The 18,603-nt window shown below is 37.5% G+C and overlaps 1 protein-coding gene across 3 annotated transcripts in view; it reads right to left on the reverse strand.

Annotated features, from left to right (window-relative positions):
* Positions 1-482: 482 nt before the first annotated feature.
* Positions 483-18,603, reverse strand: part of MON2 (MON2 homolog, regulator of endosome-to-Golgi trafficking) — a 124,736-nt gene continuing 106,615 nt past the window's right edge. For all 3 annotated transcript variants that reach the window (XM_062203313.1, XM_062203312.1, XM_062203314.1), the window contains 5 exons: positions 17,536-17,596; positions 16,784-16,907; positions 11,725-11,932; positions 7,715-7,797; positions 483-2,003 (listed from right to left, as the gene is read on the reverse strand). In XM_062203313.1, coding sequence (XP_062059297.1) covers positions 1,840-2,003; positions 7,715-7,797; positions 11,725-11,932; positions 16,784-16,907; positions 17,536-17,596 — 640 coding nt within the window. In that variant the 3' untranslated portion in view covers positions 483-1,839. The remainder of the gene's footprint in view (positions 2,004-7,714; positions 7,798-11,724; positions 11,933-16,783; positions 16,908-17,535; positions 17,597-18,603) is intronic.

Raw genomic sequence — 18,603 nt, forward strand, 5'->3', positions numbered from 1 at the left:
TTCACTTGATGTAAACTAATGATAATGTTTTTTAACATGTTACTGAAATACACTACCCTTTTTATTCTATTTCAATAATTTATCAGTAGTATATATATTTTTCCAAGAATATATTCAAATATAGAAAATAAACTAAATACACAGCTTTGGTAATTTTAAGGAAAATGCTGAAAGCAGTATCTATGAAATGTTGTTTTACCTTAACCTTAGGTGAAAAAAAATAGAAATTCATTAATTCACGTAAGTAAAAGTACTATTTCCTCAAAAAATATCTTACCACATGTTTACAGGTTATAATGCAAATTAAATAATGACATAATTATAAGTCTCTGAATTATATCTCATTCATTATTCAAATTCTAGTATCTTATGCAATTTTGTGATTATTCTAGAGAAGCTGAAATTTATAAATTCTATACATCAAAGGCCTTCAAGCACACTAAAATAATACCAAGACCATTATGATTTCTTATGAATAATTATTTTTTTACACATCTTTCTGTCTTCACATAAATGATTATGAAAATTTAACTCAGAAGAAAAATATTATAACCATAATCCATTAAATAACAAATACAGTGAGCTAGGTCAAAGTCAATTTTTAGAAACAATTAAGTTAATGTTATCAAGAGCACTTTTCTTCTTCACTAGGATAGGAAAGTAAAACAAAATTAGTATTTTACTCCATGACAGCAAGTTTACTGCACTTCTAGATGCTACTATCGTCAAAAATACACTTGTCATTTTATAATACACATACATTTTATACTTGTGGGTTAGTATAGATTTTCTCTTTGTGAGAAGACATTACAAAATGAAGCACTGAAATGAACAAAACCTCACAGGCAAAATTTCAGGAAATCTGAAATCATCTTGCCGGGGTCATAATTCAAAGACAGTGGTAAATGTTGTTAGGGGGAAAATCAGTAGAAATATAAAATGTGAAAAGTCTTTAAAATTCAGATAGCAGATATAAAAACAGACTTAAGTGAAAGCTTGGGTTTAAAGAAATGAGGTATGATGGAGTCATAGTGCTACAATACATCTCAATATATTAAATTAATAACCCATATTTCAAGGTTGCAAAATCAGCAAATCATAAACTATTTGCTGCTATGTTCACAAGACCTTTCTGGTCAGATGGCCAGTGGTCACTAATAATACATTTAAAATAAGCATGAAGCTGATTGTATGATTATATTTTGAGCTTATCTGCACACAGTAAGGCAAATTATAAGTAAAAATTTAAGCAAACAATTTTGTATTAATAATAAATACAGTTTCAAGCATTTAACATTATCAATATTTAAAAAATTTAAATAATAAATGCAACTATTTTATACAGAACCATTTATTATACACACAAGTTATCAGTTCCCTTTGTTTACAAAGGCTGGTTATAGATAATATGGAATGTTACAGTACCATCTTGCATAAAATTTTAGTACAATTTTATACTTGAAAAAGGGTGCAAAAACACCAGCCTAATAAATCTGACTGAATTGAAATATGTTCTCTTTCTTTTTAAAAAGTACATCATTAACACACACACCACAAACTGTACATAAGCTCACTTTTGAATCACCAATTGAACATATGGTAGCAGGTATGTTGTATTAACTATCCCTCCCATCAGTTTTACTCACTAAAGGCTTACACTGCTACTCATTCAAGAGCCTTTGTAAGCTTTTAAGAATTATTGAATCCAGGTAAGTACAATTTAAAGGAGGCAAACAACAGCTGCCAATAATTATTTATAGTAAGAAACATCCTTCTCACAGAAGACTCAGGAGCAAAAATTCTTAGGATATCATTCTTCCTTCAATATATTGTAGCTGGTCAAGATTCTCCATTTTGAACTTTGGATGCTGGTGGTTGCATGAAATCCTTAAAGGGAACTAATGCCTCTTTAAGAGCAGAGCAGACTTCTGAGGATGAGCAGGTGATACACTCCACTAACGTTGGGTATAAGGCAATTACTTGCGCCCAGGTATTTCCATCAACTGTAATGCAAAAAGTATAAATATCAAAAAGGGGTGAATTTAAATAACAGAGATAATTCAATTAACATAAATATAATTCTTTAAATGCAATATAAGGAAAAAAATTCTTAAGTATAGATATTCCATTAGTTTGTATCTTTTCTTTTTAAAAAATCTTTGGAAAGACTACAATAAACCTGCTATTAACTCAGGTATGGAAAAATATATGGTCAGTGTGTAGTCATCAATACCAACAAATTTGCTAAGTGCATTTTTAATGATACTTCAATTTGTGAAGGCTTGCAAAGCTAACAAAATAATTAAGTACATTTGAAAGTTATTTGTTGAATGAGCAAAGGTGTTATATTCCAGTTAGGAATCTCCTTTTACTCTCAGATCACACATTGCATTTCTTTTTTCCTGTAAGTACTAGGCATAAAAGTAACCAACCTGCAATAAAAGCTGATGATACATTTTTCTTAGACACTTTGTGGAACAAGTCTCAAATTTGGGAGGCAGTCTGCTACAAAAGAATTCTGTACTATGTATAAGGAGCTTTTGATTTTATTTTCACACACAATTTCCTAACATCCTTTGTGAAATTAGGCAGTGCTGGGTACCGCTGGTCACTTAATTTCTCTTTACCTCAACCTCTGCTTAAAATAAAGAAACATATTTCTCAAACTAGTGTACCTTAATTTACTTCTAAAAAAAAAAAATTCATGGTGGGATTGGTATTGTCCCATAGCAGATAAAGCCACCACATGTGATGCCGGCATCCCATAATGGACACTGGTTCGTGTTCCGGCTGCTTCACTCCCAATCCAGCTTCTTGTTAATGACTTGAGAAAAGCAGCAGGAAATGGCCCAAGTCCTTTGGCCCCTGCACCCACATGGGAGACCTAGAGGAAGCTCCTGGCTCCTGATTTCAGCCTGGCTCAGCCCCTGGCCGTGGCAGCCATCTGAAGAGTGAATCAGTGGATGAACGATCTGTCTCTATCTTTAACTCTTGAGTTTCAAATGGAAAAAAAAAAAAAAAAATCTTAAAAAAAAATTCATGACCAAGTAAGTTTGGCAGATTTTGTACATATCTCAGCTTTTACAGATCAATAATTCATATGAATTTATTAAGGACTTGTAGTAATAAAACAGATTTAACTTTAACCCAGGGTTTCCAAAAATAATTTGATAATGGAATTGTGCTTCATACAATATCAACTGAAATCACCATCATTAACATTCATTTCAGGGCCAGCACTGTGGCACTGTGGGTAAAGCTGCCAACTAAGGTGCTAGCATTCCTTATGGGCACCAGTTAGAGTCCCAACTGCTCCACTTTCAATCCAGCTCTCTGCTAATGCACCTGGGAAAGCAGCAGAAGATGGCCCAAATCCTTGGGCCCCTGCATCCATGTTGGAGACCTGGAGGAAGCTCCTGGCTCCTGATTTCAGCCTGGCTCACTTCTGGCCATTGCGGCCATTTGGGTAGTGAACCAGCAGATGGAAGATCTCTCTCTCCTCTCTCGTATCTTTGCCTTTCAAGTAAATAAATAAATCTTTACAAATTAAAAAAAAAATCATTCCTTAACATGTAACTTGGAAAATGCTAAACTACCTTCTCTTTCCATTCATCTCTCAGGGTGGGGACAGTGAGAAGAAAAGCAGAGTGGGAATTATGGATACTAGTGAAGATGGAAGGGTCAGGTTAGAGCTATTCTGCATTTATCTGTCTTTATAGGTTGCGAACCCACTTCAGATCTCATTTGTAAAAATAATTTGCTCAATTAACAGAAAACAAACAAAAAAAGTCTTAAAAAACCACTGGTATGTTTTTTTTTTAATATTTATTTTATTTATTTGACAGGTAGAGTTACAGACAGTGAGAGAGAGAGAGAAAGAGAGAAGGGTCTTCCTTCTGTTGGTTCACTCTCCAAATGGCTGCTACGGCTGGCACTGCGCCCATCCGAAGCCAGGAGCCAGGTGCTTCTTTCCGGTCTCGCATGTGGGTGCTGGCGCCCAAGCACTTGGGCCATCCTCCACTGCCCTCCCGGGCCATGGCCGAGAGCTAGACTGGAAGAGGAGCAGCCGGGACTAGAACCCGGCACCCATATGGGATGCCAGCGCCGCAGGCAGAGGATTAACCAAGTGAGCCACGGCGCCGGCCCCTTGTATAAGATGTTTAAAGCATCTGCTCCATTTGTATTCTGTGAACCTTTCAGTAAACATTTAAAAAGATTATATACAAAGCTTTATTCCTATCTAGATTACCGCAGATGGAAAGGCAACTGATCAAACTAATTCTTTTTTTTTTTTTTTTTGACAGGCAGAGTGGACAGTGAGAGAAAGAGACAGAGAGAAAGGTCTTCCTTTTGCCGTTGGTTCACACTCTAATGGCCGCTGCGGCCAGCGCACCATGCTGATCCGAAGCCAGGAGCCAGATGCGTATTCTGGTCTCCCATGGGGTGCAGGGCCCAAGCACTTTGGCCATCCTCCACTGCACTCCCGGGCCATACCAGAGAGCTGGCCTGGAAGAGGGGCAACCGGGACAGAATCCGGCGCCCTGACCGGGACTAGAACCTGGTGTGCTGGTGCCGCAAGGGAAAGGATTAGCCTATTGAGCTGCGGTGCCGGCCAATAACAAACTAATTCTTGATTTATTACAGAAAAATACAGCAATACATTAAAATGGCATACTAAATAAAACTCAAGGGAAGCTGCTCAAATTTCTTAAATTGTTTTTAAAAACCCACATAAATTTTGTTGGGATTTTCAATCTAATTATCAGAATGGAAAAGCTGTACATACTGCTATAGAAGAATCTCCATGAATACTGTTAAGTGAAAAGAAGTGCAGAACAATAGAATAGGGCTATCATGGATATTTATTTGTGTATATAACTGCGGAGGGGGGAATACTGGGATATGCATTTTTTTATTTAGATAACAAACTGCTAGAGAAAACCACAAATTAATAAAAATGGTTGTGCTGGTGAGGTAAGAATTAACAGAGAAGAGAGGAAAGATCATTTCAAAGTTTACTCTGTGTATCTTTTAATGTTTTTGAATCATGCATGTGTATATTACTTCAAAATTTTAAATGATGATCAAGTAAAATGAAAAAAAAAATTAGTCAAAAAATGCCGTTTTTCCCACTGAAAACCCCTCAAATAAATAATAAAGTTCTAAACGAATTTGAGTATACTATCTAAATCTTATAGCCAATTTCCTGAATTAGGTGTGGAGTGGCTATGAACAACACTACATATATCTGCTGCGAAGGTCGGACATTCTTTTTCTTTTTTTTAAATTTATTTGACAGGCAGAGTTAGACAGTGAGAGAGAGAGACAGAGAGAAAGGTCTTTCTTCTGCTGGTTCACCCCCGAAATGGCCGCTACGGCTGGCGCTGCACCGATCTGAAGCCAGGAGCCAGGTGCTTCCTCCTGGTCTACCATGCAGGTGCAGGGGCCCAAGCATTTGGGCCATCCTCCACTGCCTTCCCGGGTCACAGCAGAGAGCTAGACTGGAAAAGGAGCAACCGGGACTAGAACCCAGTGCCCACATGGGATGCCGGTGCCACTGGCGGAGAATTAACCAAGTAAGCCACGGCGCCAGTCCCAGGTTGGACATTTTTATGTCATCTTCTTTTTCCTGCTCCTTAATGATGTTTATCATACCTTTCTAGTATGTTATAATTTCATCTCCATAATTTATATCTACTACATTTCACTTAAATCTTCATTTTGCATGCCAAGGCGTAATTCAATTTTTTTTTTAACATTAATTTAGTTAGATTATCTGTTATTACTACAATGTCCTACCCACAGTCCAATGGCTTGGTAAAAAAAAGTTATAATTTTCCTTCCCATTTTCTCTCTTAAACACATTCTGGTTAAATTCTTAACAATTGTTTAATAACACAACTACCATGCATTTAAATATACTGGTTACATTTAGTGTATTTATTGTAATAACAGGAAAAACAGATAATTTCCTGTTTATGTTTCAACACACTTTTAAGCATCAACTTTGATCCTAATAAAGATTTTACTGGTCTCTAGAAAGTCAATATATGGTTTCTCCTCTCTGAAAAATCATCCATCCAGAACATTTTTTTCAGAAAACCCCGATCTGAACTCTGAGGGATGAATTGAGGACATTGCTTCAATTTTTCCAAGAAATCCCACCCATTCTTCCCTCTGGGTTAAATAAGTACAAGTGTCCTGCCTCTCAAGATTTAGTCTAATACCCTTTCTAGGCCAAGTACTAATGAGTGAGCTTTTAAAACAGAAAAAAGTATATTTACTTTATTTATATAACAGTTGACAGGGACAGCCTTGATTGATTTGTCAATCATTGGGAGTCTTTTCTCTTGAGTATTTAATACTGTTTACAGTACCACTCTGCTACAAAAGAAGGAGCTTGTGCCAGAACATAAATCAACATACTGTTTTCTTCTTTAACAAAGTCTTATTATATATTTAGAAAAAAGTCAGCTTGAGCCAGCATTGTGGCACAGCCTGTTCAGTTACCAACTGCAATGCTGGCATTCCATATGAGTGCTGGTTCAAGTCCTGTTGCTCCACTTCCAATTCAGTTTCCTGCTAACGTGCATGGGAAGGCAGAGAATGGTGGCCCAAAGGTTAGGCCCTTGCCACCTACACGAGAAACCTGGATGGGGTTCCTGGCTCATAGCTTCGTCCTGGCCCAGTCCTGACTGTTCATCTATTTGGAGAGTGAATCAGCAGATGGAAGATCTTTCTTTTCTCTCTCTACCTTTCAAATAAAAAATTTTAAAACAAAAAATATCAGCTGAAGCAAAGAGTGTGTTTAGTGACACAACTGATTTATAGTCTCGTGCCAGCTCTTTATCTTGCCCTGGACCAATAACAAACACTGAAGGGGCTGCTCCAACAAACCAGTGTGAAAGCAATGTGACAGAGGATTCAAGGTTGAACAAAATATGGTTAAAAAAGCCTCTCAAGACTTTTACAATGCAAGGGGAGGTGAGCCACATACATGTGTGACTATAATGCAAACACTTACCTGTAAGAAATGTAAAACAGGGCTTAAAAATAGTCAGACTAGGTAGATATAGGCAGGAAAATGGGATAAGCAAAAAGTTTGGAATATCTGAGAAGATTCACAATTTTAGTTTAGTAGGAGAGTAAGATAAATGAAGTCTAGTGGGAAATAAAACAAATAGAATGGAGGCAGACTGTAGTACTCTTTACAATTTGGTAGGCAAGGGTAAATGAGAAAGATTTTTTTGAAGGAATAGGGAAATGACTGATCAAAACTGATTTGGAAAAATTTCTGGCAATAAGGTAAAGAATGAATTAGAACAAATTGGAATGAGCAAAAAAAAAAAGGAAAACAAATGAGAATGAAGTATAAAAATGACTCAGTGTATAATGTAAATCATAACGAAGTGAAGATGAAACTTCCCCCTTCCTATTTCTTCCAAAAAAAGTCAGTGAAAACATATGAAATATGAATATTCATGCCAAAAAAGGGCAGCTAAACTGCTGTTTAACATAAAGGGGATAAAACTATACAAATTAATTTTACTTATTTGACATCACAATGGATTTGAGTTTCTTGCATTAGAACTGAAGAAAAGAACATCTGATGACTGTTATATTCCTAAAATTCAGTTAACAACAACAGAAAAGTACACCACAAATAGAATGCAGATTTTATAAATTTTGGATAACTGAGTTTCTAAGCACTTACCATTCTCAGGCTGAGTTTTCTTAAGTGAATCAATGAGAGTACTGACTGCTTTTAAAACAAATATGATTTCTGTTACTTGTTGCCTATAAAAAAAGGTGGGAAATTATTTCCATCAAGACTTAAAAATCTTATGTGTTTTTTTTTTACCAGGTATGAACAAAAAGATGAACTCTGGAAAAATACTAGCACAATACAATGCAAAATTAATGTTTTCAATTTTTTAAAAGTTATTTGCCCACATGGTAGCAGGGGCCAAGCACTTGGGTCATCATCTGCTCCCTCCCAGGAAGCATTAAAATGAAAGTGGATCAGAGGCAGAGAAGCCAGGAATCAGACCAACACAAACATGGGATACCCCTGTCACAAGTAGTGGCTTAACCTGCTTCACTATAATACCCATCCTAGTATTAAATTCTTATAAAACGAAAAATCAGGGGTGGGTGAGTGGCACAGGGGTTAAGATGTTAACTGGAACACTAACACATCCCACATCTGGAGTGCCTGGGTTCTAGTTCTGGCTATGTTTCCAATTTCAGCTTCCTGCTAATGCAGACCCTTGGAGGCAACAGATAACGGCCCAAGTACTTAAGTACCCTGCCACCCATGTGGGAGACCCAAAATGGGTTCTGGGCTCCTGGCTTCGACCTGGCCAGCTCCTGCTTTTGTGTGTATTTGGGGAGTAAACCAAGGGACTGAAGATCTCTGTCCAACTCCATCTCTAACAAATTTTTGTAGAAAGGAAAAAAATCATTTCATATATATTAAGGACATGTTAATATATATATTAAAGATAAAAATCAGATTTGTGGTTATTCCTATAAATTTTCAATTAACAAGGGGGAGGCAATTCATTCAAGCAACTCTAAATGTATTTGCATGATTGTCCACATAATTACTTAAAATTAAACATTCTGACCATTTCACCCATATACAATAAATTTTAAAGTAATCACAGATCATTAAAACTATTAATCAATGGTTTCATAAAGGTATAAAACAAAGTTTTACAAAACTATATTTGTAGTAATGCTTTCCATTCAATTATTGTTTATAGCTATTGTGTATATTCCCTAAACTAGGGTCTTTTTGATTTTTACTTGTTAAACTTTTTATTTGGTGAAATATTAAGCCTTTTTACTGTAATGTAAATTTAAACTATGCTATCTCAAAAACTAAAAAAAAGGGGGGGAAGAAGTGGGAAGGAAACAGGGGGAGGGAGAAAGGGAATATCATTATGTTCTTAAAATTGTATATATGAACAAATTGAATTTTTTAAAAATTAAAAATTTTTAAAAATTAAATATTTGTAATACATGCCTTTAAAAATATATCTTAAAAAGGTTTTCTTTTTCTTTTTAACTAATTAGTACTAAAAAGAGATTTACAAAAGCTTAAATGGAAACAGACGACTATTACCACCTGGCATATATTTTATCATGCTGTTAAAAGTACATTCAAAACCATAATAGGGCTTATTTAACTTTATAATGCAACAAAGAAACATGCTCAAAATCAACTGTAAGATGGTACTACTCAGAGACATTAGCAATGAAGAATGAACTTAAAATAAAGCACCAGTAAGAGTAGCTTGATTCCCCCTTCTTTCTCTTGACAGAAATAAAACTCTTCCACTTTACAGTACCCCTCAAGAAGAAATACAATTGGCTAATAAGCACTGGTATATTTTAAAAAGAGCTATTTTTTTTTAATTTTTTGACAGGCGGAGTGGACAGAGAGAGAGACAGAGAGAAAGGTCTTCCTTTTTTCCATTAGTTCACCCCGCAATGGCCACTGCGGCCAGCGTGCTGCGGCTGGCGCATCGCGCTGATCCGAAGGCAGGAGCCAGGTGCTTCTCCTGGTCTCCCATGCAGGTGCAAGGCCCAAGCACTTGGACCATCCTCCACTGCACTCCTGGGCCACAGCAGAGAGCTAGACAGGAAGAGGAGCAACCGGGACAGCATCCGGCACCCCGACCGGGACTAGAACCCGGTGTGCCGGCGCTGCAGGCGGAAGATTAGCCTATTGAGCTGCAGCTCAGCCAAGAGCTATTTTTTTTTTTTTTTATTATTTAACAAATTAGAAAAAGAATAGGGGCCAGTTCTGTTGCGTAACAGGTTAAGCCACCATCTGCAGTGCCGGCATCCCATATAGGTAGTGGTTTAAGTCCCAGCTTCTCCACTTCCAATCCAGCTCCCTGCTAATGCACCTAGGAAAGCCATGAAAGATGGCCCAAGTGCTTGGGCCCCTGTGCCCACATGGGAGAGTTCTAGCTCCTGGCTTTAGTCCAGCTCAGTCCTGGCTGTTGTAGCCATTGGGGAGTGAACTAGTGGATGGAAGTTCTCTCTCTCTGACTCTCCCTCTCTCTAACTCAGCCTTTCAAGTAAATAAAAATAAGCCTTTAAAAAAAAAAAGAGAGAGAGAGAGAGAAAATAAACAGTAAATAAAAACTAATTTTAAAATACTAAAAACTGAGGGAAAGGGCATTCATATACCCTGAGAATGCATATGGGTACCAATCTCTGGCAAGCAATTAGGAATACATATCAAAACCTTTAAAATATCTGCATCTTTTGAGACATCAATTTCAACTTCAGAAATTTATAAGTAAAAAAGAATGTGCACAAGATTTAAGGCAAGTGATTTGTCTAAACTATTACCTTATGAGATAGGAACCACAATGATTTTCCTCTTTCCTAACTTTGAGAACTGTTTCCCATGTTATTTTGTTTGTTTTCATTTGTTTTACCTTCAACTCCAATTTTCATATTAACAAGACAGAGCTGCAAGCTAACCTTAATTTATCATTTGATTTGCCTAAGCTTAACAGAAAGGCCTATAGCCCCTTCCACTGATAGCCTGGATAGATGAGAAGGAAATCAGTTTAGGTTCAAAGGCTTAATTAAGCACATTAGATGAAAAGTTCTAAAGTATGGCTTGCTGACATAGAAACCTAGAAATGACTGTCAAACAACTAGGATGTTCTTAGAATACAGATTTATCTATTACTTTCACTCTAGAGAAATATTATCATCTGCTCATAGAGATCCACAGTCCTTATTCAGAAATCTTCGGTAGAAGATATATTTTGGAATTCAAATTTTTTCAGATTCAAAGTAATTTGATACATATAACACATAATCCCCAGTGAGGGGTCTGAAAAAGCATCCCATGATAAACACATAACTATATCTACAGCAGGGCTGTACTGGTGGCACAGTGAGGTATGCTGCTGCTCATGACACTGGCATTCTGTATCAGAGTGCTGGTTCAAGTCCCAGCCGCTCTGCTTCCAATCCGGCTCCCTGTTAATGTGCATGGAAGGCAGTGGAAGATGGCCCAAGTCCTGGAGTCCCTGCCATCCATGTGAGAAACCCAGAGTTCTGGGTTCCCGGCTTCAACCTGGCCTATCCTTGGGAACAATGGCTATTTGGGGTGTGAACCAGCAGAAGATCTCTCTATCACTCTGCCTCTCAAGCAAGTAAGTCTTATGTAATATATACATGAAATCAATGAATTTTACATGGTATTAGATAAATAAAATTATAAACAGCTTCAGATTAGTTCAGATCACTTATGAAAATACTTGGTTTTAAAATATTTATTTATTTGAAAGTCAAAGTTACACAAAGAGAGACAGAGAGATACAGAGATCTTCCATCCACTGGTTCACTCCCAAGATGGCCACAATGGCCAGAGCTGGGCCGGCCTTAAGGGAAGAGCTTCATAAAGGTCTCCCATATGGATGGCAGGGGCCAAAATATTTGGGCCATCTTCAGCTGCTTTTCCCAGGCCATTAGCAGAGAGTTGGATTGGACATAGAACAGTGAAGACACAAATCAGCACCCATGTGAGGTGCTAGCATCACAGGCAGCAGCTTTACCTGCTATGCCACAATGTTGGCCCCGATACTTGCTTTTTAGAATTTTCTCTGTTATTAATGACATCAGTGCATTTCTATTTAAGAACAGAAAGAAAAAAAATTTTTTTTGGTAGGAAACTAGAATACATACCTTGGAAGAGGGCATTTGCCACTTAATCTTTCATCCTCTATATAGCGATGTAGTACATCCTGAGACCTTTTTAAAAGCACTGAGAGTGCCATTCGTGAGATGTAGCCCTCTTGAGGTGTTGTGACTTTGTTACTAAAGGAAAACTGGAGCAATGTTTCAAAACACATCTTGGAAAATTCCTCTCTCAAACGAATATCAATCTCTGCTTCTGTAAAATTAAATTTTTGATGGTTAATTAAAGTGCTTAAATGGTTAAATTAATGTGCTTTAACAACTCTAGCAAACTAAGAATAAAAAGAAATTCATCAATCTGATGAAAGGTATCTATGAACAGCCTATGCGTAATTTTCCCCTCCACAATATCAAAACAAGAGAAGACTGACCATTTCTACACATCAACATTTTTCTTTTTTCTTTTTTTTAACAGGCAGAGTTTGACAGTGAGAGAGAGAGAGAGAGAGAAAGGTCTTCCTTTTCCGTTGGTTCACCCCACAAATGGCCGCTACGGCTGGCGCGCTGCGCCAATCCAAAGCCAGAAGCCAGGTGCTTCCTCCCAGTCTCCCATGCGGGTGCAGGGCCCAAGCACTTGGGCCATCCTCCACCACCTTCCCGGGCCACAGCAAAGAGCTGGATTGGAAGAGGGGCAACCAGGGCAGAATCCAGCACCCCAACCGGGACTAGAACCCGCGGTGCCGGCGCCACTGGCGGAGGGATTAGCCTAGTGAGCCGCGGCGCCGGCCAAACATTTTTCTTCTTTGGCCTTTCTATACCCTTCCATGGCACTATAAAACACTTAATAATTTTCCACATGGTAAACATGCAGTATTCTTTTCCTTTTTTCCCCTCTCCTGGCAACATCTTTCCCAGAACATGACCCCTGCGCCAGTCTAGACTAGTCAATATCTAGACATCTTGTCTGCTTTATCTGGAACTAGTCTGCCATCACCCTGGGATTTGATTCCACTCTCTTTTGTGTTAGATCTCATTTCCTAGCACTCATGGTTTCCCTTTTCTTGATTTACTCCTTTGTTTTTTCAAGGAACATGTTCTGAAGTAACTTCCTAAGAAAGAAGGAATGGATGGTAAAGCTTTTGAGATGTTACACTTCTGAAAATGTCATTATTTTACTGTGGTACTCCATGCCACTCCTAGTAGCGTCAACTCACCAGAGAACTTTCCTGAAGACATGTATTCAGCAACTGGCATTGTGGCACAGTGGGTTAAGCCACCACTTGGCATGAGAGCATCCCATATTAAAGTGCCGGTTCAAGTCCTGGCTACCCTACTTCTGACCCAGCTTTCTGTTAATGTAGTCTGGGAGGTAAGAAATGATGGCCCAGGTACTTGGGCTCCTACCACACATTTAGGAGACCAGGGCTCCTAGCTTTAGCCTGGTATAGTCCTGTCTATTGAAGGCATTTGGTGATGAACCAGTGATGGAAGCTCTGTCACTCTTAAAGTAGATGAAAATAAATACTGAATTATTTTTAAAATGTAAATTCTCACACTCCACCTTTGTCATAATGACTCAAAAGCTTCTGGGCACACAGCTCAGTGATAACTTGTCTTCCAGTTGATAACGATGCATGCTAAAACTGAGAAGTACAGTCCTATACTCATACTTATTCAATGGTGTGCCTAGGTATGAAAGTTCATGTTAAAAAACTTTTTTTTTTTTTTGACAGGCAGAGTTAGACAGTGAGAGAGAGAGACAGAGACAAAGAGAAAGGTCTTCCTTCCATTGGTTCACCCCCCAGATGGCCGATACAGCCGGCGCGCTGCGCCAATCCGAAGCCAGGAGCCAGGTGCTTCCTCCTGGTCTCCCATGCGGGTGCAGGGCCCAAGCACTTCGGCCATCTTCCACTGCCTTCCCGGGCCACAGCAGAGAGCTGGACTGGAAAAGGAGCAACCGGGACAGAATCCGGCGCCCCGACCGGGACTAGAACCCAGGGTGCTGGCGCCACAGGCGGATGATTAGCCTAGTGAGCGATGGTGCCGGCCTAAAAAACTTTTTCATTTGTAGTGCTATCACTGAGAATCCTAATGTCAACTGATATATAATTCAATCTTTTTCCTTTCTGATATTTTTAATGATTTTCTATTTACCCCAGGTATTCTAATATTTCATTAGGACATGCCTTATTGTGTGTGTGTGTGTGTGTGTGTTTTCTCTCTTACACTGTTTGGTGTATACTAACCATTTTTATTTAGGAGTTTTACTAGTTTAGTTCTTCAGTTTATTTGATAATTTCCTCTCCCAAATTTTTTTTTAAAGATTTATTCATTTGCAAGACAGGGCTATGGGGTGTTAGGGAGAAGAGGGGGAGAAAAAGAAAAGCGGAGAGAAAGAGAGAAGAAAAACAGATCTTCCATCCATCGGTTCACTCTTCGAACAGCCCAAAAGCCAGGTTTGGGACAGGCCAAAGCTAGCAGACAGGAGCTACCATGTTCTAACTCATGGGTGGCAAAGCTCCAAGTACTTGGATCATCTTCTGTTGCCTTCCTAGGAGCATCAGCAAGAAACTGGAAGTGGAGCAACTGGAACTTGAACTAGCACTCTGATTTGGGGTGCCAGCATCATAAGCTGAGGCTTAACCCACTGTGCCACAATGCTGACCCCCCTAGATTTTCTTTGTTCTCTTTCTGGAAGACTTGTTGTCAGATATTAGGCCCATGGATTCATTTTATTTCTTTCTTCTCATATTATCTACTTTTTGTTTTTGCTCTACCTTCTAGGTTATTTTCTTCCAACTTGTCACTTTTTTCAGATATCACATTTTTAGTTTTCATGAGTTCTTGTTTTTAATTCCTTTTCAATACATATTTTCTTTGATCATCCTAAACTGTAATTGCAATTTTATGTTTACTTTGGCTCTGCATTTTAATTGTTACCTCCCAGTTTCTTTCATTTCTCATTTGTTTTTTGTCTTTATCTTTTGTGCCTGTGTGCTTTGGCAATCAGATCACACTTAAGAGTATGGGACTGGCCGGCACCGCAGCTCAACAGGCTAATCCTCCACCTGCGGTGCTGGCACACTGGGTTCTAGTCCCGGTCGGGGCGCCGAATTCTGTCCCGGTTGCCCCTTTTCCAGGCCAGCTCTCTGCTGTGGTCTGGGAGTGCAGTGGAGTATGGCCCAAGTCTTTGGGCCCTGCACCCACATGGGAGACCAGGAGAGGCACCTGGCTCCTGGCTTCAGATCAGCGCAGTGTACCAGCCGCAGCGCACCAGCCACAGCGGCCACTGGAGGGTGAACCAACGGCAAAAAGGAAGACCTTTCTCTCTGTCTCTCTCACTGTCCACTCTGCCTGTCCAAAAAAAAAGAGTATGGGACTAAAACAATCACTATAACCTCTGTTTAAAAGCTAGCCTTGCTTAACAAATATTGACTCTACATGTACATGTTTAAAGAAAACTCCAAGTTAAAGCTGGGAAGACATTTGTGTCTATGGCAAAGTCACTAGAAGAATGTCCACACACCATTCTTGTCTTGACACATCCACTACTGTAAACAACAAGAGATATTAGAAAATTGCTAGAAAAGGGATACTATGCAACTCAACTGCTTTTATGTAGTCCAGGATATTTACAATAATCATGAATATTGTTTGCAATGGGTGTTTTATTAGAAATTACTCAGAAATTTTATATACTCTTTAAAAGTTGACATTAACATAAGTTGATTTGAAAAAAAAATGTTTTTTTCTGAGATTCTCATGTTTGTTAAACTTGTACTCTACCAGGCCAGTTTTTAAAACTGTCAGGGCTAGGAGGAAAAAAATCTGGCTTGTGCAAGTAAGCAGTTTGAGAGACATCTAGTGGTGAACTGTGTACATAAGTACTCTTTAAAGTGCTGAGCACAAATTAGGAGTTAATTTCCACTCCAGTACATTCTGAGGATTAAAGACTCACATGACATACATTTATAATTTTCATACCATTGCACAGAAAAATCACATTATGATACCACAATTATAAAATTGAGCACAGATTTATAAAAACAGAAATAATAACAAGCAACTTACATATCAGCTCTCAATTAATACAGTAAGATACAATGAAAAGAAGTATTTTTTTTCTTAATATGAATGAATTTGGCCTACAGCCTGAAGTTGGTGGGCAATTTTTTTCAACTTCTCTAAACCCACTTCCCTTTTTATTATATGGTGATACCTATCTTCACAGAAATATTGTGAGGAATGGATCATATTCTAGCATACAATTTTGTACATAGTAGGCATTCACTAATTATTGGTTACTTTAACAAATGTTAAGGCATCTTATATTTTTCTTAAGGGACTCTGTAAATGTATAGTTCTAAAAGGTTGGTATTAATATTTTCATTTTATTTATTACAAAATTGATACTCTAAGAAGTGACCCAATTAGTAAATGGTAGAATAAACTCATTTCTTTCTATACAATACTGCTTTCTAATAATATATGACTTAACAAAACTCATAATTTATGTGAGCCAGCAATGACTTCAGTGGATTCCAAAAGTGCTTTACAATGTAGTTTACTAGAGTTTGCAAATATGGCTATTTATACAGTATTCACATTTTCACCTCATAAAGCTTACAGATGTATATTACATTTCTAAATATTACTTCACAGGGCCAGTATTGTGGCATAGTGGGTATATCCGCTGCAAGTGACGCCAGCCTCAATCTGGATGCCAGGTCATATCCACGCTGCTCTGTTTCTTCTACAGCTCCCTGCTAATGGCCTGGGAGAAAGCAGCAGAAGATGTCCCAAGTGCTTGGGCCCCTGTCACCCATGTAAGAGACCTAGAAGAAGCTCCAGGCTTCATACTAGCCCAGCCCTGGCTGCTGCAGCCATTTGGGGAGTGAACCAGCAGATGGAAGTACACACTCTCTCTCTCTCTCTTTTTTTCAAATAAATAACTCTTTAAAAACCAAATAAATAAAAATAAAAATTACTCCACAGTTCCTCGCTTCACATTTAACACAAGCACAGGATTAAACATTTCTCTGTCAACTTCTTCAGAAGTACTTCAAAACTCTGTAAATGCCTACCCCAAATCATTAAAACAACATACCTGTAAATGAAGAAGATTGAGAATGTATTGAGCCCTTGTTAAGCATAGTCATTATCTGACCAACAAATTCCTTAGGAATAAAATTGGCATAAGGTAGGATCTCGGTGCTAATAAGCTGAACTACCTAAAATAAAAGGCACACATTCAAATGTATTTTTTTCTTGAAAAGACTGAATGACTCAAAATTTGTAGCATAAAATTCAAACCATATTTTAAACGTAGGTAAAAGAATTCTCCTCAATAGAAGTACATGAACATTTTAATGTTCACACACAGGATGACTATTATTCTGCTTCCCTCACCTATTTTAGTATAAAACAGTCAATATTATAACTGTTTACAGTGCCAGCACATTCATAAGTATTAATATTCACAACAACCAAAAATAGTGCTATAGAAAAGAATTGTCAGCATATGAAACTTATTCATGTTAGAACAAAAAAAATCCAAAATAGGACTGAGAATGATTTAAATTACTTTTGTATAACTAGAAACTATGAGCTATGAGAAATTATAACTGTATTTGTTTTTGTCAAATAGCATATTTCTAATATGCAGGTAGCACAATACTAAGGAGGTCATTTTAAAAATGTCTGCTTTAAAATTCAACCTTAAACTTTAGAGAGTTTTAATGCTTTTAGGTTCAGTCTTAACCTAGTGCTTCATTCTTTTAGCAGTACTACATTTTCAACATTTCTACTGCCTGATTTTCACAAATGGTCACAGGAAAATGTTTTAAATAGCTTTCTCACCTCAACATCAATACTTTCATTTCTTTGAAACTCTTGAATAGAGAGATTATCTGGAGGTATGCTAAAAAAAAAAAAAGCAAACATTTGATTTTTAAGGATAAGATATTCCCTGGAAACACAAATTAGAAAATAGATAAACAATACCGAGATGACAAACACATTTTCCCCACCCAGGTTGGAACATTATCATTTATTTAAAAGAACACTATTTTTCACTAAATTTCTTAGTATAAATTACTAAGCTAATTACAAACATGAAACTCAACTACAAAAATGCTTGGTCCAATCCTGAACTATACAAAATCTGTAGAATTAAACTTCTTTCAATACTATGAATGAACAAATAAAGGCAAAGACATTATTTCGCCTGCAGCTATAGAAAAAAAATTATCATTGTTAAGACACCTGAATTCACTTATGGTGGCAGTGATTTAAGAAAGCCCAAATTACTCACTCAGAGACAGACCAGTGATGTATTAAAACATCTTTACAATAAAGATAGACAAGTCTGTAAAGAGGAAGAGTGATTCAGAAACTATTCCAGCAAAAACAGAGACAACCAACAGTTCTGAGAGAACCAAGGTGGATTCCAGACTCTGTGGCTCATAATAATAATAAGTAAAATGGTCATAAACTTTTAAATGGTGAAATATTAAGTATTTAAAAATTCTTGAGAATAGGAGGACAATTATTACAAAAACAATGGCATTTAAAATTAGAGAAGTAGCCACTGTAGTAAGAGCTTTATTTGTATTAATCTCATATGTTTCCACAGGAATCTCATATAGTAAGTATTACTATTATTTTTATGGAGTCAGCATTAGGGGAAGCTGAAATTTAGAATGGCTAATTTGCCCCCCTCAGACACACTGCAAGTAAATGGCAAGGTCACAATTTGGACCCAGATTTATTTTCTATGAGCGCCTACATCATTTTATTATTACATTCAGGATGTCAAAATAGTATTAGCACATTTAGATTTAGAGGTTTACCATTTTGTATCCAGGGCTATATGGGTACACCATGTTCATTTCATTTGGACAATTTTTATTCAACAGATATTTACTG

The sequence above is a fragment of the Lepus europaeus genome, chromosome 10 (assembly GCF_033115175.1).
Source record: "Lepus europaeus isolate LE1 chromosome 10, mLepTim1.pri, whole genome shotgun sequence".
NCBI lineage: Eukaryota > Metazoa > Chordata > Mammalia > Lagomorpha > Leporidae > Lepus > Lepus europaeus.